The following is a 23,513-nucleotide window of genomic DNA, read 5'->3' on the forward strand; positions in this document are numbered from 1 at the left end:
TTTCTACAGCTGACTACTCTCTGCTCATTCTTCTTGACCTTTCTGCAGCTTTTGATACCGTTGACCACCACCTCCTACTCTCTATGCTCCACTCAATCGGCATAAAGGACACTACTCTCTCTTGGTTCTCCTCACACAACACCTTTTTCACATGGGTTCACGCAGAAAACATTCAAAAGAACAAACATATGACTTTCTAAGGAAAAAATGACTTGTTTTGCATATGTTCAGTCTTTTGAACGTCTTAACAGTTTCAGATTTCCAAAGATGCAAAGCAATTAAAAGAACTGACACCAATTTTTCAGTAATTTTCCGCTCTGAAGAAGGTCTATACTTTACAAGTCAATGGAGAGGCTCAAAAGACACCCGAAAGACACCAGCAAAAAAGTTGTCACAAAAAAATTGGAAAAGCAAAAAAATACAAACATCGATGGTTGAAAATGTTGAAAAAGTACTAATGAAACAACCGAAGAAATGCTGAAAAAGATAAATAAAAAAGAACCTATACATGTTTGGTATCTACGAACTCGTATGTAGAATCATAATGACAGTTTTAGCATTTAGTGAACATGGTAAAAAAAAACAACTGTGGAATTGCACTTTTTTGCATTTTTTTGGATTTTTTTTCCTGTTTTCCAGTACATGATATGTTAAAACCAATGGTAACATTCAAAAGTACTTGTCCAGCAAAAAATAAACCCTCGCATGGCCATATTGACCGAAAAATAAAAAATAAATGGCTCTGGGAAGAAGGGGAGCAAAAAACGAAAACGCAAAAACGGAAAATGGCCCGGTCATTAAGGGGTTAATTATTATTACTATTTTACTCACTTATATAGCACCATTATTTCCACAGCGCTTTACAGACTTCATAACCACTGTCCCCATTGGGGCTCGCAATGTAAATTCCTTATCAGTATGTCTTTGGAGCGTTTTGTATAAGTTTTATACAAGTTTTTATACATTCAGCTTCATGGTCATATCATGGCTCCACATTTCTACAGTAAAATGAAAAAGCTGCCTATAGTGTACTTTATATTCTTCTGATTTTACACTTTTTACATGTCTTCCAAGAGGATAAAAAAAAATCATAGCATACTCCATCAAATATCATTTTAAGAAATGTTCTCCCGTAGAAGCAGAGTTGTAGTGTGGGGGAGTGTGAGGACAGGGACCGTTGCCCAGGTGCCAAAGTCTATGGTAACACAAAATGTTGCCAGCCCCCACTATCAAATAATTGACACCTGTAAGCGCCGCTTCTTCTCAGAGTGCAGCAAGTGCTCACCTAGCGCTGCCAATGCTCAATGTAGCAGTCAAGCTAAGCTTGTCATCAGCTGCTGTGCTCTGCATAGGCAGGGACAGAGATGACTAAGCTCAGTATAATAAAGGAAGTTTTATCATCTTAGTCTATGCACATGCAGAGTGCAGCGGCCTGTGATTAACTCATCTGAACTGCTGCACTCTGCATAAGCAGCGACCTATATAACAAAAGATGAGCAGTCTACAAATCCAGACTGTATTGATTTACAGTGGTGGCCAAAAGTATTGGCACCCCTCCAATTCTGTCAGATAATACTCAGTTTCTTCCTGAAAATGATTGCAATCACAAATTCTCTGGTCTTATTATCTTCATTTAATTTGCTTGCAAAGAAAAAACACAAAAGAGAATGAAGCAAAAATCAAATCATTGATCATTTCACACAAAATTCCAAAAATGGGCCAGACAAAAGTATTGGCACCCTCAGCCTAATACTTGGTTGCACAACCTTTAGCCAAAATAGCTGCAAACAACCGCTTCCGGTAACCATCAATGAGTTTCTTACAATGCTCTGCTGGAATTGTAGACCATTCTTCTTTGGCAAACTGCTCCAGGTCCCTGATATTTGAAGGGTGCCTTCTCCAAACTGCCATGTGAGATCTCTCCACAGGTGTTCTATGGGATTCAGGTCTGGACTCATTGCTGGCCACCTTAGAAGTCTCCAGTGCTTTCTCTCAAACCATTTTATAGTGCTTTTGGAAGTGTGTTTTGGGTCATTGTCCTGTTGGAAGACCCATGACCTCTGAGGGAGACACAGCTTTCTCACACTGGGCCCTACATTATGCTGCAAAATTTGTTGGTAGTCTTCAGACTTCATAATGCCATGTACACGGTCAAGCAGTCCAGTGCCAGAGGCAGCAAAGCAACCCCAAAACATCAGGGAATCTCTGCCATGTTTGACTGTAGGGACCGTGTTCTTTTCTTTGAATGCCTCTTTTTTTTCCTGTACACTCTATGTTGATGCTTTTTGCCAAACAGCTCTACTTTTGTCTCATCTGACCAGAGAACATGCTTACAAAATGTTTTAGGCTTTCTCAGGTAAGTTTTGGCAAACTCCAGCCTGGCATTTTTATGTCTCGGTGTAAGAAGTGGGGTCTTCCTGGGTATCCTACCATACAGTCCCTTTTCATTCAGATGCCGACGGATAGTACGGGTTGACACTGTTGTACCCTCGGACTGCAGGGCAGCTTGAACTTGTTTGGATGTTAGTCGAGGTTCTTTATCCACCATCCGCACAATCTTGCTTTGAAATCTCTCGTCAATTTTTCTTTTCCGTCCACATCTAGGGAAGTTAGCCACAGTGCCATGGGCTTTAAACTTCTTGATGACACTGCGCACGGAAGACACAGGAACATTCAGGTCTTTGGAGATGGACTTGTAGCCTTGAGATTGCTCATGCTTCCTCACAATTTGGTTTCTCAAGTCCTCAGACAGTTCTTTGGTCTTCTTTCTTTTCTCCATGCTCAATGTGGTACACACAAGGACACAGGACAGAGGTTGAGTCAACTTTAATTCATGTTAACTGGCTGCAAGTGTGATTTAGTTATTGCCAACACCTGTTAGGTGCCACAGGTAAGTTACAGGTGCAGTTAATTACACGAATTAGAAAAGCATCACATGATTTTTCAAACAGTGCCAATACTTTTGTCCACCCCCTTTTTTAGGTTTGGTGTGGAATTGTATCCAATTTGGCTTTAGGACAATTCTTTTTGTGTTTTTTCATTGAAGAAAAATTAAATGAAGATAATAATACCAAATAATTTGTGATTGCAATCATTTTCAGGAAGAAACTGAGTATTATCTGACAGAATTGCAGGGGTGCCAATACTTTTGGCCACCACTGTATGTGCAGTGAAAATGACCCAACAATGTCTTCATTCATTATTAAAAGATGCTTGCACAGGGCTAGGGATTGGCTTAGGGTTAGGTTTAGGGACAGAATTAGAAATAAGCTTTGTGATAGGGTTATGGATAGGGATAGGGTTAGGGTTAGGTTTAGGGATAGAATTAGAAATAAGCTTTGTGATAGGGTTATGGATAGGGTTAGGGTTAGGTTTAGGGATAGAATTAGAAATAAGCTTTGTGATAGGGTTATGGATAGGGTTAGGGTTAGGTTTAGGGATAGAATTAGAAATAAGCTTTGTGATAGGATTATGGATAGGGATAGGGTTAGGGTAACAAAATTATTATATAAAAAAGTAATACAAAAATAAAACTCAAAATAAATATAACAATGCATAACCTTGTATTTAATATCTTACTTTGATTTGACCAAAAATTAGAAAAAAACTAAGTGGTCAAACTATAATTACATCAGTAATTTTCTTAAATTACAATACTTGTGATCCGGTCCGTGTCGGTTGCTACACTTGTACTTGGAGTATAAGGGGTTCAATACTGTCCTTGTGGAAAGATTTGGGGGAATGCTAATGCTTCATTGGTTGAAGAAAATTGTGAAATGTGTGGTTGTAAAACTATAGTTGGTCCCATTTTGAAAGTGTATCTGTCACCAGAGTTTGCAATACAAACCAAGCACATTATTAAATAGAGCACTGATGAGGCTGGTGTAGTTACTTTGAAAATCCATCAAAATGGTTGTTAATTTCTTTTTGAAAATATTCATCCTTGGTATGAAAATTAGCACTTTAAAGAATTCAGCTTAGTAGCTGTATAATAATAAGGAATAAAATCATACTCGGTCTGTCAAACACTAATGTTTTGTTCTCATGCATTCCTTGACTTAAAAACTTAAGACCTAAATGAATATAAGGTCTTATGCAAAGAAACCTATTTGAGCTCCATACAACATCCTATCATATATGATTATGACGAACAGTAGTATTTCAGTGGGAGAAGCCCACTAACGTCATCAGACAGGGGCACCATACAGTGGGAAGTGCCTAACGCTCTACCATATGTAATGACAGCTCCTTGTGCTCTGTCCTGTGTATAAGGCCTTATAGAAAGCCGTTCCCATTCACTTTTGTTTAGAATCAGACACCCTGTACCTTTATCAGGATCATATTATTTCTCATCTATTATAGAAGCAAGCCTGCGGCTGTGATAACTTGATTTTCATGAAAAAAAAAATGATAGCTGTCATCAGTCATAGGGAATATAGGTGTTAAGAGGCGGCACATGATAACCCAGGACTAATCTGAAAAAGAATTATGTATTGCAAGTCTGCTTTAAATTCTTTCTTTCCCCTTAACTTACTGGAGACTAAATCTGAATATACATCACATTGTCATTCACCAGCATGTGATACGGAGAATCATGTATCTTACCCCTCTCATAATTCTTTCCCGCAGTTCTGCCTGAGTCAGGGGTCTCTCTTCTTCATCTGCCATAGCGGAGTCATTGTCGCTGTCATACTCATCCCTGTAGAAAACATGAGAACGGCAAACATTAGTCTCATCTGTGATGTATAGAGTTTAGTAATTCTATCTATAGCTGCTGCTAATCAAATTTTCTCTAGATTGGTTGTGGGGAAACCCTTGCTAATATTTACCTGTGTACACTAACCGCACTATACGCCCAATAGATATCCTGACACTCTGTTCGGTGTCAAAAATAACTCAAGATGTGCAATTACAGTAGTGATCTGGATGTCTTATTAGTCCCCATAATAATGTCCCTATTGTAACTTACTTCTACATGCTCTTCTTCAGTCACTAATGAGAATTAATTTAATTTTTTCTTACATTATTTTTCTAGCGCCAACATATTTCACAGCACTTTACATTTTAGAGGGGACTTGTACAGACAATAATGACATTACAGAATAATAATAATCACATAAATTAACAGATACCAAGAGGAGTGAGGGCCCTGCTCGCAAGCTTACAATCTATGAAGAAATAGGGGAAACACGAAAGGTGGATGGTAAAAATTGCTTGTATTGTATGGTCCAACCGTCAATGTAATAAATAAGGTATTTACATAATGCTGAATGAACCAGCTGTCAAGCAGTAAGCGTACAAGTACAGACACAGAGAGCTAATAAGTGCATGGGGGAGTGTGAACAGATGATATGAGGGTCCTGAATATGAAGACAATTTTGTATGGGAAAAACAGGGATAGTTAGACAAGTTTGATGAGGCGATAGGCCAGTCTAAAGAAGGCGTTTTTAGGACACGCTTAATACTATGGCTATGGGGGATTAAACAAAGTGTCCTGGGTAGTGCATTCCAAAGAATTGACGCAGCTCGTGATAAGTCTTGGAGACGGGAGTGGGAGGTTCGGATTATTGAGGATGTTAATCTTAGGTCATTAGCAGAACGGAGGGCATGGTTAGGGTGGTAGACTGAGATGAGGGAAGAGATGTAGGGTAGTGCTGAAGCATGTGCGTGAGGGTGACGAGTTCACATTGAACTCTGTAGCAGATGGGTAACCAGTGCAATGACTGGCAGAGGGTAGAGGCAACGGTGTAGTTGTTGGCGAGGAATATGATCCTGGCAGCTACATTCAGGATGGATTGGAGAGGTGAGAGTTTAGTAAGATGGAGACCGATCAGTAAAGAGTTGAAGTAGTCCAAACAAGAATGAATAAGAGCAACAGGAAGAGTTTTTGCAGAGTCAAAGGTAAGAAAAGGTCGAATTGTTGAAATGTTTTTGAGGTGTAGATGACATGAGCGAGCAAGCGATCGGATGTAGGGAGTGAATGGAAGATCTGAATCAAGTATGACCTCAAGACAGCAGGCACGGTAGGTAGGCTAGTGGAGGGGGGAAACACAAGGAGTTCAGTTTTTGACAGGTTCAGTTTCAGATAGATGGAGGACATAATGTTAGAAACAGCAGACAGACAATCACTGGTGTTCTGTAGTAATGCAGGAGACGAGGTATATAAGTGGGTGTCATCAGCATAGAGGTGGTACTGAAAACCAAATCTACAGATGGTTTGTCCAATGGGGGCTGTGTACAAGGAAAAGAGCAGGGGACCTATTACTGATCCTTGATGAACCCCAACAGTAAGGGGAAAAGGGGAGGAAGAGGAGCCAGCAAAAGATACAGTGAAGGAGTGGTCAGAGAGGTAGGAGGAGAACAAGGAGAGAAAGGTGTCCTTGAGCCCGATAGAGCGGAGCATAATGAGGAGGAGCTGGTGATCCACAGGGTCGAACGCTGCAGAGAGATCCAGGAGAATCAGCAGAGAGTAGTGACCTTTAGATTTAGCAGTTAGTAGATTATTTGAGAATTTAGTGAGGGCAGTTTCAGTGGAGTGTAAAGATTGGAAACCAGATTGTAGAGGGTCAAGAAAAGCATTATCTGAGAGACAGCGGATTAGAGGAAAGAGGACCAAGCGTTGCACGGTTTAGAGATGAAAGGAAGATTAGATACAGGTCTGTAGTTAGCAGCGCAGTTCTGGTCGAGGGATGGTTTTTTAAGTAATGGATGTATGCTGGAGTGTTTAAATGAGGAAGGAAAGATACCAGATGAGAGAGAGATTAAATATTTTAGTTAGGTGACTGGTGACAGCCGGAGAAAGGAACTGTAAGAGATGTGAGGGAATAGGGTCACTGGCGTAGTAAGTAAGGCGAGAAGATGCGAGAAGATGCAAGGAACCTAGTCACTTCTTCTTCCGTGACTGGTTCAAACACAGAGAGTGAGATAGATGCAATGGGAAATGGAGGACAGTGCATGATATTACGGGATTGGGATAAACTTTCCTGTCGGATATGATCAATTTTTTCTTTGAAATAATTGGCCAGATTGTCAGCGCTGAGGTCGGTGATGGGGGTCTGCACTCTTGGACTGAGGAAAGAATGAAAAGTGTCAAACAGATGTTTAGGATTGTTGAAAAGTGAGGTGACAACGGTGTTGAAATAGGTTTGTTTGGAGAGGTGAAGGGCAGAGTTGTAAGTTTTAAGCATAAACTTATAATTGATGAAATCTTTGGCCAAATTGGATTTTCTCCACAGACATTCGGCGCACCTGGAGCACCGCTGGAGAAAACGTGTTTGCAGCATGTTCCTCGGTCCTTCTTTGAGGCATGCACAATCATGGCTGCACAATCATGGCTCTCACCAGCCAAGGTTTCCATCTAACCACATACCATGGGGACTGGGCTGTGGACCAATCACAGGATGGGTTTCGTGACCAATAAGCAGCACCATATTTACATTTTTTTGTTGTGTCCTGTGCCACCTATTGTATTATACAGATGCAATCAAAATTATTCAACACCCATTGCAAAGTAAGTTCAGTAGCAAAAGTTACAAACTTTCTTCTGTTTGCAAGAAACCAATCAAGCAAGAACAATTTAAAAAGCTCAACACAACTAATACATCAAGTGGTTTTTCCAAATCCATAACAAATTGTCAATTCTACTGACTACTGCAGTCTCAGAATTATTCAACTCCTTCATGTAAAGCATCTTTAATACTTAGTAGAGCCTCTCTGGCTGTTATGACCTGCTGCAAGCACGAGGCATAACTAGACGACATTGGCCTACAGCATCTGGTAGCATTGGCCTCCAGCGTCGGGCAGCAATGACTTCCAGTTCACTAAGAGAAGAATTCTCTGCCTTGCACAAACAATGAAAAAAACAAAAAATGTAAAAAAGGTACTGGATGTTTCTAGAAATATAGATGAAAGCAGAGTTCCCACGTTCAATGTTAAAGGACACTGGCTGCACTACTTGACCATAGCAGAAAGAGAAAGCCATTACTGGCTGTTTCCCAAATTCCTTAGGAGGCAGATAGTCAAAAAATTTGAGTAACTGCTAAAAGATCTGCAGCAATATTTGGTGGCAACAGTTACTGAGGATTCAGTTTGCACACGGAGACACATACAAAATGCTGAAGGTCTCCATGCCAAAATAACATGATGAAAGCATCTACTGACACAAAAACACAAAAAAAGTTGGCTTCAATATACTCTGAAGCATATAAATAAGCCACATGAATTTTGGCATTCTGTTCTGTGGAGCAATGAAGCAAAACTGTATATTTTTGGGCCTATGGATAAGCAATATCTTCAGAAGAGGAAAAATGAAGTGTACGCTGAAAAGAACATCCTGCCTATGATGACCTTGGTGGCAATGGCTCACTGATTCTTGCAGTGAGGCATGGTGGTGGCTCGGTGAAGCTGTGGGCTGCTTTGCATCCTTTAGTATTGGAAACCTGTGGCGTGTGGAGCCCAAGATGGATTAAATCAAGTATTAGAAAATTGTAGAATCAAACATAATGCCTCCAGCGGTGAAGCTGCAGACAGGCATCATTGGATCTCCTAATGGGTCAGTGATCACAAGCATACCTCACAGTCCATCGCAGCTTGGTTTCAGAAGAAACCTTTTCCCTCCCTGCACTCCAAAGCCCAGCGCACCTCCTCCATCTTCTCCTACACTGCCCTGAGGCCTGCTCCACCTGTGGGGAGAAGTTCCATCACAAGCTGCCCTACCACCAGCCTCAGAGGACTGTTGCAGCGCTGGTGATCCTCACCAGACACCACAGGTGGCGTCACGACAAATCCCTTATAATTAATTCCCCCTTTTACTGACCGCCCTGGGTCACGGACTGGGCCAGCTACCGTGATATTCCCCAGCAACAAGAGGCCTGCCGGCCGAGTACCCCACGGCCCAGGGGGCGGGTCACGTACAAAGACAAGAATAGACCTGGAGGCCATTGTCCATAAGAAACGGGCTAAGATTCCCCAGGATGAACAATGCCAGAAGCTGGGGTCTGGCTAGGCATCATGTTTGGATCAGGTTATAACAGCCAAAGAGGCTCTACTAAATACTAAGGAAACTTGTCATGAGGGGATTTAATAATTCTGAGACTGCGGTAGTCAGTAAAAATGACATTTTGAGTTGAATTTGGAGAAACCACTTGTTATATTAGGTATGTCGAGCGATTTAAATAACTCGCTTCATTGGTTTATCGCAAATAACAGAAAGCTTGTAAATTTTGCTCTCAAACCTAATTTGCAAGGGGGGGTAATAATTCTGTGTGCAAATGTATTTATTACTATCTTGTGTGATTTTCTGGTGTTCTGACCCAGCTATTTCTTGACTACTCCTCTGGATTAACGTCTAGATGTCCATTCTGCTATGACCTCAGAACGTTTGACACTTTGTCTGTGTACTCTGCCTGACTCTCCTGGACTCTGACCCAGTTATCCATGACTTTGGTTCTTGGTTTTGATTCTGTCCTTGTTTATTAAGTCTTTGGTTCTAACCCAGACATGTTTAGTTTTTCCCTCCCTTCGCTCCACCAGTTGGTGTCAACTTCTTTGGCACAAGCTGAAAGCCATTACAACAAAGTCAAGATCCTTGCAAACGGTTGAGTAAAGGGGCTCTTAAGACTCTGCTAAACAAAGTTACCACCATAAAGCCTGACAGTGCTGCCCATTTTAATCTGGCAGTTTCAGGAGACCTATGATCCTTATGATAATGCCATCAAATTTTTCCAAAACGAACCATATTTTCTCATTGATAGCTATGGTCCACAGGCTCCTTCTCTTCTCAAAAATCTTTCTGTTCTATTTTTTGTTGTTGTTATTTTTTTAAACCAAAGGCAAGGATCACTTTTCTTATAGGGGAAAATCCATCATGTGGGAAAATTTCCTTTGGTGATATAAATTGCTTTTTACTTTTGCTGCAAAAATTGGTTGCTGTAAATTAAATACAGTGAGAAATGTTCCTATATGAGCTTTCCACTTTGATACATTATATACATTGCGCAAAAATAATAAAAACAAACAAATGCTATAATGCAACACAACATAAAAGTCTTCCCATAGATAAGACATGAATAGAGGGAAGACTTCTGCAACAGATCAGAAGTGACAATAGGAAGAAGATAATGAAAATACCTAAAGTAGCATCAGAGTAAAGGGACGAGAAAAGAGGTAGCAATGGAGATTGTAATATCATTTAGAATTACCAAGGGTATTTCATTTTTTTTTTCATTTACTTTCTATGTAACCTTTATACGTGTCTGAGTACTTTGGATCTTATTACCTAAGCTTTAAACATTTCAAAAGCAGCATAAATAAATGACAAGTGTGCATGTTTTTTAATTCTATAGGTGAGCAATTCTTCGCATTTTGCATAAAACTCAGAAAATGGGATTGAGATCCACCAACCCATGAATATAAATTACCATTAAACATATGGAATACTTAATTTGTGACAGCCATGTGCAAATTACTCCCAATATATTTTTACTTGCATATAAAGAGGCAGCGATGTACAAAATTAATGTAGTTAATTTCATAGACAGCTATGATCCATGAATGTGCAAGGCTTAAACATAAACTATAATTATGTTGTGTCTACACAGCAATAACTTTTAGGCTTCATAAATCATTACTGCCAGACCTTCATGTGCTACATGATAATGAACGCTTCACGAGCTAGAAACAAACCTTTTTGAGTTTGTTTCAATCTATCTAATCTATCTATCCTATAGATGGATAGATAGATACATAGCTAGATGGATATGTGGCGCCCCTGAGGGTTCGGTCGCCACAGAGGTATTGCATCTCACCCAGAGATGTGGTACCTCACTCTCAGGTAAGGATGGAGTGTGGCTCAGGACCCTAACACTACATCCACTACACCACATTTCCGGGGGACAGGGCGAGATTGCTCCTACGGGAGAGCACAGTCCCTGATCCCTGGCTGGAGTGGGGAGGAACCACTTAGAGAGGGGGAACTATGTAGTGGATGGGTGGAGGACGTAGATCCTGGGAGCACTGGAGTAGGAGTATAAGTACGGGAAACATCTTAGAACAGTGAGTTCAGTCTGAGGAGAAGTGACAGGAGCAGAGACTCTGCACGAGCTCTGCTCCAGAGGCGGGCCTAGCCAGGAGGCCTGAGCCTGAGAGGAGAGGGAGCAGGAAAGGCTCCAGGAACGAGGGGAGAAGGGACCCCAGGGGTAGGGGCCGTGCAGCAAGCCACCCGTACGCCCGCCGCTACTAGAAAGTAGGGGGGTCAGGCCAGATAAAGGGAACCGGTCCCTCAACTAGCACGGAGCTACAAGGCCCAACTAGGAAACTGGAGGCTGCAGCACTTCAAGTACCGCAGGCCACAAGTCCACACCAGTACACTAAGAAGGTAGCCACATAGGACCCAGGGGACGGAACATACTTCGCCCGCCAAGGCCCAAGGATACCGGATAGAAGTGCCACTGGGTGTGAGGTGCAGGGAGCAGGCCAGAGAGAGGACACACAGAAGGGGGTCCTGTTAAAAGCTCCGGAGTTACCTGAGGGTCGGCTGAACCCCTCACTGCGTTAACACAGGATGCCGTGGGCCTTGCTCTGGCGCCTGTATCTGGAACTGCTACAATTGTGAGTAAAAGACCTGAGACTGCATCATACGGACTCTGTGTTCATTACTGACTCCCTGCACTATAACCACCAACATCCACGCACACTGCCCTGAAGCTACACTCTTCCTGTGGGGAGTTACACTACCTTAGCTGCTATACCACCAGCTTCAGAGGACTGTTCCGCAGCGGCGGTTCCTATTGACCGCATTCCACAGGTGGCGTAGTCGGACATTAACACTAGTGTTGAGCCACCCCCGTAGTGTTCGAGTTCGGTTCGGTTCGTAGAACACCAGTGTGTTCGCCGAACTGTTCGTCGAACTGTTCGTCGAACACCTTCGAACACCGTTAAAACCAATGGCAGGCAAACAAAAACACATAGAAACACATAGAAAAAAACCTTCAAAGGTGTCCAAAAGCTGACAAACTGCTCAGAAGACACAACTAACACATGGAAAAGTGACAAGTACATATAGTCATGAGAAAAGAAAAGAGGTGGAGGAGTAAAAGGAGGGGGAGACACAGATATAGGCATGTCATGCCCTTCTAAAATCCAAAAAGTGAGAAGCCGAGACGGCCAGTCCGCTCCTGCCCGTGCCACCTCCGTGTCGCCGGGTTTGTGCCAGAGCCGCGGTGAACCCTGACGGCCAGCCCCCCTCTCCCAATACTGGTGCCTGTCCGCTGGTGGGTCGAGAGAGCCCCCCTGTGGTGGAGGCAGCTCTAAGCTTTTTAATTTAAATTGTCCCTCTAATTTGAATGAATACACTTTAAATCCATTTACAAGGATCTATTGGAGGGCAAGTCTCATGCCAGCAGCCGCGTAATTCCAGCTCCAGTAGCGTCCACTAAAGCTGCTGCAGTTAAAAAGCTTTTATAAGGATCGAGCTCGGCTGTCCACCGCAAGGCATCCTAGTGCCAGTCCCAGCCCCTATGCCTTGGGGTGCCTCCTGATGCTCTTCACTAAGTATCCCGTGGTCCCGAAGCATTTCCTTTGAAAAAATTAAGTGTCCAAACTACAGGTGGTGTAGCTTGCTTAACAGCCGGGATAATCCGCGGACTAGCAGACACTGCTACTAGGCACAAAGTATTTCCTGGGCTAGATGCAGTTAAAAATTTGTAAGTAGATACTCTCGTTGGATGCTGAGAAAGCATTCCATAGAGTCTCCTGGCACGCCATATATGATTCTCTTAAAAAGCTTGGGGTAGGGGTCTAGGGGACCCTTTTATAGCCAAAATCACGGCCCTGTATCACAATACGTCACCTAGGCTGAAGATAAATGGAACTGTAGCACCGAGGGCTCGGTTGCTACAGACGTATTGCACCTCACCCAGAGGTGTGATATCTCACTCTCAGATAAGGATGGAGTGTGGATCAGGACCCGACACCTGCATGCATTACACCACATTGCCGTGGGGCAGGGCGACCAATATGCCCCTGAGATGGGCACGACAGTCCCTGTCCCTGGCTGGAGTGGGGGGAGGGAACACTGAGGAAGGGGAACCCTGCAGTGCAGGAGCAGGGAGGAAGCAGTTCCTGGGTGCATTGAGAAGGGAGTATAAAAGGTGGGCACCATCTTAGTTCAGTGCAGAGAAGTCTGAGCAGAAGTGGCAGGGAGCAGGGGCTCTGCATGAGCTCTGCTCCGGAGGCGGGCCTAGTAACAGAGGCCCAGGCCTGCAAGAGGGAGAAGGAAGGAAGAGGAGCGGAGAAGGCTCCAGGAACGAGGAATGAAGGGATCCCAGGGGTGCGGACGGGCGAGTCGCCACCGCACGCCCGAATCCACCTGCGTGGAGGGGTCAGGCCAAAGGGGGAGACCGGTCCCCGAACTAGTGGAGGCAGGAAACGACCCTCAGCTAGAAACCGGAGGCTCTGACATTTTATGTGGCGCAGCCCCTTGCTCCACCCGCTAGGAAGGCACCACATAGGGTCAGGGAAACTGGCGCCAAGTTTACCAAGAGGAGGCCCGAGGCAGCCGGACAGAAGTGTTGGTAAGAAAGGCCAGACAAAGGACACACAAAGGGGGTCCTGTGAAGCGCTCCAAAGTTATCTGGGAGTTGTCTGAGCCCCTCACCTGGTGAGCACAGTACGACGTGGGCAGCCGTTACCTGCAGACGTGGTCTGGATAATAAGAACTGTGAGTAAAGGCCCTGAACTGCATCACTGACTCCGTGTCGTTACTGCTGCTGCCCTGCACCATCACCCCCATCCTCCGCATACACTGCCCTGAGGCTATACTCCTCCCGTGGGGAGTTATGCTACGCTCTGCTGCACCCACAACACCAGCCTTAGCGGTCTGCCCTGTAGCGGCGGTTCACTCTGACCGCAATCCACGGGTGGCGTAGTCGGACATTTAAACATCAAAACCACATAAATAGTTCCGCCACTGGTTTGACCGCCCTGAGCCACGGAACCGGATCACCGCCACGAAGACTACAACCACCAGCATCCACCAAAAAGGGTCCGGCTCCGGGTGTCCCAAGGCCCAGGGGGCGCGTCAGAACATTTTCATCACCTTTCACAATCACCAATGGGACAAGGCAGGGATGTTCTCTGTCCCCTCTCTTATACATCCTAGTGACGGAGCACCTGCTCTCATCAATTCGCCATAACCCCAATATTAGGTGGATTGAGGTGGGAGGCACCGAGTACAAGTGCTCTCTATTTGCTGATGATGTCCTAGTATATATCACTCAATCACATATATCCATCCATGCTGTTATGGCTGAAATAGATCACTTTGTTACATGGTCAAATTTTAAAATCAATGCAGCGAAGTCTGAGGCCCTCGATGTCTCCCTCCCCAAATACATATAGGATTCCATCCAGTCCAACTTTCCCTTTGCCTGGCCCTCACAGGGTATCAAATACTTAGGAATTCCTATTCATAGAGACCTCTCCCATCTATGTTATCTTAATTTTGGGCCCTTTATTGAACAACTCCATACAGACCACGGTTGGCAAGTTAGAACTGTAAGATTCACTACGTGAACCACTGGTGTTTTGTGGAAAAGCACATGTACACTGTGTTCCAAATTATTATGCAAAAAGTGTTTAGGAGTGATAAGGGAAGAATTTGTTTGTTTGTCAGTTAAACTCATTGATGGTGATGTGTGTCAGGGCTCTTTATATCACTGTAAGCAATTGCAGACACCAGTGCTAATTAGTTTGTCAGGTGTGTCCAATGAAAGGCAAGACTACTTAAGAAGGCTCTCTCACATTATTCAGCAGCCTACATTTTCTGCCAAAATGGGAAAGAAAAAGGATGTGTCGGCTGCTGAGAAGCAACAAATTGTGGAGTGTTTAGGTCAAGGCATGACTACAATCAACATTGTGCGATGATCAGGATGAAGTGTCTTGGCAATCAAGAAGTATGTAGCTGATTCACAGTACACACGTGTGCGTGCTGATAAGGGCAAATTGAGGACTCTTTCCTACAGGCAATTACGTCAGGTTGAAAGAGCAGCGGCAAAAAAGCCTTGTCATAGCAGCAGACAAGTTTTTGAAGCTGCTTGTGCCTCCAACGTCCCCCGAACAACAAGATGCAGGGTCCTTCAGAGGTTTGCAGCTGTGCATACGCCATCCTGTCGACCTCCTCTATCCACTTCACACAAGCAGAAACGGCTCCAGTGGGCCAAACATTACATGAAGACTGATTTCAAAACTGTTTTGTTCACGGATGAGTGCCGTGCAGCGCTCGATGGTCCAGATGGATGGAGTGGAGGATGGCTGGTTGATGGACACCCCACGCAAACACGGCTACAGCGCCAACAAGGAGGAGGTGGAGTAATGTTTTGGGCTGGAATCATGGGGAGAGAGATTGTCAGCCCCTTTAGGATCCCTGAAGGCACTAAAGATGAACTCCATAATGTATGTGGATTTTCTCAAACAGCACTTCCTGCCATGGTTCAAGAAGAAGAACCGTGTATTTCACAGCAAGATCATTTTTCTGCATGATAATGCACCATCTCATGCTGCACATAAAACATCTGCATCTCTGGCTGATATGGGCATAAAAGGGGACAAACTTATGGTGTGACCCCCATGCTCCCCTGACCTCTACCCCATTCAGAACCTTTGGAGCATCATTAAAAGGAGTGTCTATGATGGCGGGAGGCAGTTCACATCTAAGCAACAGCTCTGGGAGGGTATTCTGTCCTCATGCAAAACAATTGAAGCAGAAACCATCCAAAACCTGACAAATTCAATGGACGAGAGAGTTCAGAAGCTCCTTTCGAACAAGGGGTCCTATGTGAAAATGTAACATCACCTAGAATAAAGTTTTGAGTTGAAAACTGTTTGATTTCAGTTTCTAACAACCTGCTAATGCTTATAATTTCAAAAATGACCATTTTTTTGGTCTTTATTAAAATGAAAAGGTTGATCGAAAAGTTTGGGGGATCTAAGAGTGTGGCAACCCAGTAGTCATGATTACTTCGAATTCTGACAATATGAGGGTCATGCTGCAGGTAGTGCAGCAAGAAGGCACTTATGTGTCTTGCGCATCTCGGAGCCCCAAAATTATTTTCCGGGCTAGATGCAGCTAAAAATTATTTTTAATTTTAAATCTGGTGGAGCTTATTATAGATGGCCTAATAGGATCAGTGCTGCACACTGCTACAAAGCCCAAATTATTTTCCAGTCAAGATACAGATAAACATGATTAGTAATTTGAAAGCTTAAAACGGTTGGTAGGGTGATTTTAAACAATCATCAAGCTTTTACTCTCCCCAGGATGACACAGGGGTAGAAAAGTCGTTTCGGATCCATGATTTGTTCATCTTTATGAACGTGAGTCTGTCTACATTATCAGTGGAGAGCCACGTGCGCTTATCTGTCAGCACACCACCAGCAGCGCTGAACACACGTTCAGACAGAACGCTGGCTGCGGGGCATGACAAGATCTCCAAGGCGTAAGTGGCTAGCTCCGGCCATTTATCCAGATTGGAAGCCCAAAAAGAGCAAGGGTCCAGTGACACAGTCGTGGCTTCAATGTTTACTTGGAGATACTCCTGTACCATCGTCTCTAGGCGTTGACTATGTGTCAGACTTCTTGTCTCCTGTGGCCTTGCAAAGGATGGGCTAAAAAAGTGGTGAAATGATTCCGCAAAATTGATGTTACCACCAGATACTGTGGTTCTGTTACGGTTTGAGTGCTGAACACTTGACGGTCCCACGGTTGGCAAGTTGGAACTGTGAGATTCACTACGTGCACCACTGGTATTTTGTGGAAAAGCACATGTAAGATTCTGCAACAGTCTCTGCTGATACTCCTGCATGCGTGCATCCCTTTCTATGACAGGAATAATTTCTGCAAATTTACTTTTGTACCGGGGATCTAACAGTGTGGCAACCCAGTAGTCAGGATTATTTCTAATTCTCACAATTCGAGGGTCATGTTGCAGGTAGTGCAGCAAGAAGGCACTCATGTGTGTTGCGCATCCAGGAGCACCAAGTCCCTGTTGTGTTGGTGGCGAGGTAACAATCATGCTTCCTTCCTCTGTCCTCTCCCCCCAACCTCGCACAACAGAAATGTGATCAAGGTCTCCCTCATCTGATGAGTCTTCCATCAGTTCGTCCTCCACTTCTTCCTGGGCTCCTGCACCTTCCTCACTAGTTTGGCTGCTACCATGCGCCCTGGTAAAACCATCTCCCCCACCCTCACATGCCTGCCGCCTTGGTGCTGCCGACCGTCTGGACCTTGCAGATGTTAGCCCTTCCGCATACAACTCCTCCTCCTCTACTTCCTCCACCTCCTCTTGTGCCACCACCTGACTCCGAATTCTGTTTAACATGTGCTCCAGCATGTAAATCACCGGAATAGTCATGCTGATAATGGCATCGTCAGCACTAAACATCTTCGTCGCCATTTCAAAACTGTGCAGAAGGGTGCATAGGTCCCTGATCTGAGACCACTCCTCCAGCGTGATTTGCCCCACCTCTGAATCTCGTTGGCCCAGGCTATACGTCAGAACGTATTGCACCAGGGCTTGTCGGTGCTGCCACAGTCGCTGCAACATGTGCAGAGTTGAATTCCACCGGGTAGGCACATCGCATTTTAGCCGGTGAAGTGGCAGGCCCAACGACTTCTGTAGAGATGTAAGTCGCTGAGCTGCGGGATGCGAACGGCGGAAGTGAGCACACAGCGACCGTGCCCTCTGCAGAAGGCCATCTAGTCTGGGATAGTGGGCTAAAAATTGCTGGACAACCAGGTTCAACACGTGAGCCATACAAGGCACGTGTGTGACATTGCCCCGGCGAAGGGCCGCACCCAGGTTTGCAGCATTGTCGCACACGGCCTTCCCTGGTTTCAGGTCCAGTGGAGACAACCATTCATGAAATTGGTTCTCCAGAGCTGACCACAACTCCTCAGCTGTGTGACTCACATTTCCCAGACATTTCAATGTAAAAACCGCCTGATGACGTTGAGCCCTACTGCCAGCATAGTAAGGAGGTGTGCAGGATCCCTTCTGCGCAGTTAGAAAGCTTGTGGCATGACCAGACAGGCTTTGGGTGCAGGTGGAAGACCGAGAGGAGGTTGAGGAGGCAGAAGCAGTGGAGGAAAAATGACATAAAGAGGATTGACGCACAACTCGTGGGGACGGCAAGACTTGGACAGCAGCCCCTTGTCCTGCTGTCACCATAGTTACCCAGTGCCCAGTCAGCGACATGTAACGCCCCTGTCCATGCCTACTCGTCCAAGTGTCTGTGGTGAAATGCACCCTGTCACACACAGAGTTTCTCAAAGAAGCGGTGATGTTGTGTGCGACATGCTGGTGGAGCGCAGGCACACCTTTCTTTGAGAAGTAGTGCCGACTGGGCATCTGGTACTGGGGCACTGCGACGGACATAAGGTCTCGAAAATCCTCTGTGTCCACCAGGCGGAAAGGCAGCATTTCTGTAGCCAAGAGCTTGCAGATGGTGAAATTCAACCTCTTAGCTTTCTCATGGCTAGGAGGAAATGGTCTTTTACTTGTCCACATCTGAGGGACCGAGGGCTGGCTATTGTGCTTAGACGGGGTTGATAAGGGTGTCCCCGGCAAACTGCCGGTCTGTGAGGAAGATGCAGGCGGACATGTTAGGTTGCCTTGATCCAAAGGTGGTGCTATCGATGTCGGACAGCGTTCAAGACCAGCTGGTGTTACCACCTCCAAAGAAAATGATGACCTGCCAATCACGCTGGCTGTTGCGGGTAAAGAGGTGGCAGGTCTGCGCCCCAAAACAGGTGTGACTGCTGTCCCCCCAGTCACAGAGGATGAAGAGGCCGCGGATGCACAAGATATGGCAGACGGTGGTTGGCCCGGTCGGCTAGACCGCATTGTAGCACACTGAGCTTCCCACTGCAACTTATGCTTCATGTCCATGTGCCGGTTCATGCATGAAGTACTCAAACTATGTATTTTTTGGCCTCTACTTAGCTTTTGCTGACAAATGTTACAGATAACACGAGTTGGGTCATCTTTATCGATCTGAAAAAATGCCCAGGCTATGCAAGGCTTAGCACCCATGCGACCTGAAGAGCCACCACGACTTGTGGTGAGAGGCAGAGTTGTGTTTGAGGATGCAGTTGTTGACGTGCTTCCAGTACTACGTCTCTGTCCAGGAAGGCGCAACCTGACCTCGTCGTCACTAGCATCTTCCTCCACCTCCTCTGCTGACCTCATCTCTTGGCTGACTGTGGGTTGACAGTAAGTGGGATCTCCGACCTCATCATCATCACCCTGTGCGTTATCACACCCGTCGTCCTCAGAGCCAACCTGTTCCTGCCCTGACAAAAAACTAAAGTTGTCGCTCCAATCAGGTATTTGAGTCTTATCATCGTCTTCCTCATTGTCTCCACCAACAGGAGTTACAGTTTGGGAATGAGGGTCTACATTATGGTCAGAACCTTCTGCGTCTGGTCCTGGATCCGACTCATAAAGATTCTGGGCATCAGTGCAGATCATTTCCTCGTCTGGATTCACAGAAGCGCTGGAGTCGACCTCTGATTCCCAGGCTATAGTATGAGTAAACAGCTCTGCAGACTCAACCATCTGTTCTACCTCATACTCAGACGGGCAGCTGGAGATTTGGGAGCTGTGAGGAAGCAAGTGCGATTTGGGTGACACCTTTGAGGACTGGAGTATTTGTGATGTTGAAGTTGATGTGGAGGAGAGCCCACTTAAAGGAGCACTTGATATCCGTTGAAGCACCTGCTGTTTTTGTGCCTCATCTGGAATTTGTAGCGATTGGCGTGGCCGTAAGAAAGGGATCTTATCACATTGTCCGCTAAAAGAAGTAGACATTTTAGTTTGGCTGGAAGATGGTCTTTCTTCTGCACCTACCCCACGGACACAACCTTTTTTCCCCTTCCCAACACGCCTATTCCCCTTTCCACCAGCAGCAGGCCTTTTTCCACTCATTTTGGTGGTTAACTAATTCACAACTCTGGAGTTGTTTGCACAAAAAACAATGGATGGTAACCGAGCAGAGCTGAGTGGCCAAACTGTGGTATTAGGCCAAAACTATTGGCTGGGTTAGATGCAGAAAAAAATTATTTTTAATTTGCAACCTGATGGAGGTCAGTATAGATGGACTAATAGACCAAGTCCCACACACCGCTAGAAGCCCAAATATTTTTTCAGAGCTAGATGCAGAAATTTTTTTTATTCAATTTGCAACCTGATGGAGGTCAGTATAGATGGACTAATAGACCAAGTCCCACACACTGCTAGAAGCCCAAATATTTTTTCAGAGCTAGATGCAGAAAAAAATTATTTTTAATTTGCAACCTGATGGAGGTCAGTATAGATGGACTAATAGACCAAGTCCCACACACCGCTAGAAGCCCAAATATTTTTTCAGAGCTAGATGCAGAAAAAAATTATTTTTAATTTGCAACCTGATGGAGGTCAGTATAGATGGACTAATAGACCAAGTCCCACACACCGCTAGAAGCCCAAATATTTTTTCAGAGCTAGATGCAGAAAAAAATTATATTCAATTTGCAACCTGCTGGAGGTCAGTATAGATGGACTAATAGACCAAGTCCCACACACTGCTAGAAGCCCAAATATTTTTTCAGAGCTAAATGAAGAAAAAAATTATATTCAATTTGCAACCTGATGGAGGTCAGTATAGAAGGACTAATAGAACAAGTCCCACACACTGCTAGAAGCCCAAATATTTTTTCAGAGCTAAATGAAGAAAAAAATTATTTTTAATTTGCAACCTGATGGAGGTCAGTATAGATGGACTAATAGACCAAGTCCCACACACTGCTAGAAGCCCAAATATTTTTTCAGAGCTAGATGCAGAAAAAAATTATTTTTAATTTGCAACCTGATGGAGGTCAGTATAGATGGACTAATAGACCAAGTCCCACACACTGCTAGAAGCCCAAATATTTTTTCAGAGCTAGATGCAGAAAAAAATTATTTTTAATTTGCAACCTGATGGAGGTCAGTATAGATGGACTAATAGACCAAGTCCCACACACTGCTAGAAGCCCAAATATTTTTTCAGAGCTAGATGCAGAAAAAAATTATTTTTAATTTGCAACCTGATGGAGGTCAGTATAGATGGACTAATAGACCAAGTCCCACACACCGCTAGAAGCCCAAATATTTTTTCAGAGCTAGATGCAGAAAATTTTTTTATTCAATTTGCAACTTGATGGAGGTCAGTATAGATGGACTAATAGACCAAGTCCCACACACTGCTAGAAGCCCAAATATTTTTTCAGAGCTAGATGCAGAAAAAAATTATTTTTAATTTGCAACCTGATGGAGGTCAGTATAGATGGACTAATAGACCAAGTCCCACACACCGCTAGAAGCCCAAATATTTTTTCAGAGCTAGATGCAGAAAATTTTTTTATTCAATTTGCAACCTGATGGAGGTCAGTATAGATGGACTAATAGACCAAGTCCCACACACTGCTAGAAGCCCAAATATTTTTTCAGAGCTAGATGCAGAAAAAAAATATTTTTAATTTGCAACCTGATGGAGGTCAGTATAGATGGACTAATAGACCAAGTCCCACACACTGCTAGAAGCCCAAATATTTTTTCAGAGCTAGATGCAGAAAAAAATTATTTTTAATTTGCAACCTGATGGAGGTCAGTATAGATGGACTAATAGAACAAGTCCCACACGCTGCTAGAAGCCCAAATATTTTTTCAGAGATAAATGAAGAAAAAAATTATTTTTAATTTGCAACCTGATGGAGGTCAGTATAGATGGACTAATAGACCAAGTCCCACACACTGCTAGAAGCCCAAATATTTTTTCAGAGCTAGATGCAGAAAAAAATTATTTTTAATTTGCAACCTGATGGAGGTCAGTATAGATGGACTAATAGACCAAGTCCCACACACCGCTAGAAGCCCAGATATTTTTTCAGAGCTAGATGCAGAAAAAAATTATATTCAATTTGCAACCTGCTGGAGGTCAGTATAGAAGGACTAATAGAACAAGTCCCACACACTGCTAGAAGCCCAAATATTTTTTCAGAGCTAAATGAAGAAAAAAATTATTTTTAATTTGCAACCTGATGGAGGTCAGTATAGATGGACTAATAGACCAAGTCCCACACACTGCTAGAAGCCCAAATATTTTTTCAGAGCTAGATGCAGAAAAAAATTATATTCAGTTTGCAACCTGATGGAGGTCAGTATAGATGGACTAATAGAATGATGCTATGCCCAAAAGATTTTACTTCACTAGGTGCAGTTAAAAAAATTGGTATTCTATACACAGGTGGTATATCTTGCAACACAGATAGGCTACTCCACTGACTAACACACTCTGCAATAGGCCAAAAAGGATTAGCTTTGCTAGATTCAGCCAAATGCTGTGAAAAAAACTTGCACAGCACTGGCACAGACCTGCCTGGCAAAAACTGATAGGAACTGATGTAACCTAGTCCTGAAAAGGACTCCAATTACAATTAGTCTTTACTCCCACAATCTATCTATTTAAGAGCACAGACCTGCCTGATAAAAGTCGTAGGAAATGCTGTAACCTAGTCCTTAAAAGGACTGCAATCACAACTATTCCCTACTCCCAAGCTATCTGTATATTTGTGCGAAAATTGGCTTGAAATTAACAAGGTATAGCGCACACAGCAACAGCGGTGCCGTCTAACACGCAGCTGCAGCAGTGAGAAAATGGTGGCGACGGGGAAAATGGCTTGGTCTTATAGGGCAAGGACATGTGACATACACTGCCAATCACACATGCCCTTGCTTGTGTGAAAAAAAGCACTTCGCTCCGTGTGTGCGCTGCTGATAGGCTGACAGATTGCACCTCCCCACTGCAAATGCGGGAAAGAGAAAAAAAAATGGAGATCTTCATTGTTCCTGCAGAGATCCATCCCCTGCCCCTCCCCCCGCCCCGCTGTACACTCAAACTGCGTATTAACATTAATTTTCATCATTACTGAGAAAAAATCCAGTTATGATTTTGGTGCACGAACAGTTATCGAACATAACCTCGAACAGCCGAATTTTTCTCAAATTGTTCGTGTTCGCCGACCGGCTCGAACACCGCCCAAAACAGCTCGAATTTGAGATTGGCGAACAGTTCGAGTAGAACAACGCTCATCTCTAATTAACACTTATACCCAAATACTACCCCTTTGGTTTGACCACCTGGGTCACGGACCGGGTCACAGCCACTGTGACTATAACCCCCAGCATCTACCGGCCCGGCTCCGGGTACCCCACGGCCCAGGGGGCGCGTCAAATACATGGGCGTACCCAGGATCAAAACTAGGGGGAGGGCAAGCCATGGTCGTTCAGGTTGTAAAATTTTCAAACGAAAAAGGTGCAACACTGGAAACAGATAAGACACCGGAGGGTGAGTATAAGATGGAGCAGGAGGATTACATTTAGAGCACCAATCCCGGTCATCACATATAGAGGCCTCCCCGTAGTGTGATTACATATAGC

The 23,513-nt window shown here is 44.2% G+C and overlaps 1 protein-coding gene across 2 annotated transcripts in view; it reads right to left on the bottom strand.

Annotated features, from left to right (window-relative positions):
- Positions 1-23,513, bottom strand: part of ODAD1 (outer dynein arm docking complex subunit 1) — a 288,579-nt gene that overhangs the window by 59,308 nt on the left and 205,758 nt on the right. For both annotated transcript variants that reach the window (XM_073657770.1, XM_073657769.1), the window contains one exon: positions 4,606-4,699. In XM_073657770.1, coding sequence (XP_073513871.1) covers positions 4,606-4,699 — 94 coding nt within the window. The remainder of the gene's footprint in view (positions 1-4,605; positions 4,700-23,513) is intronic.

The sequence above is a fragment of the Phyllobates terribilis genome, unplaced genomic scaffold, assembly GCF_046119375.1.
Source record: "Phyllobates terribilis strain yellow unplaced genomic scaffold, ASM4611937v1 Scaffold_12__6_contigs__length_324123572, whole genome shotgun sequence".
Taxonomy (NCBI): domain Eukaryota; kingdom Metazoa; phylum Chordata; class Amphibia; order Anura; family Dendrobatidae; genus Phyllobates; species Phyllobates terribilis.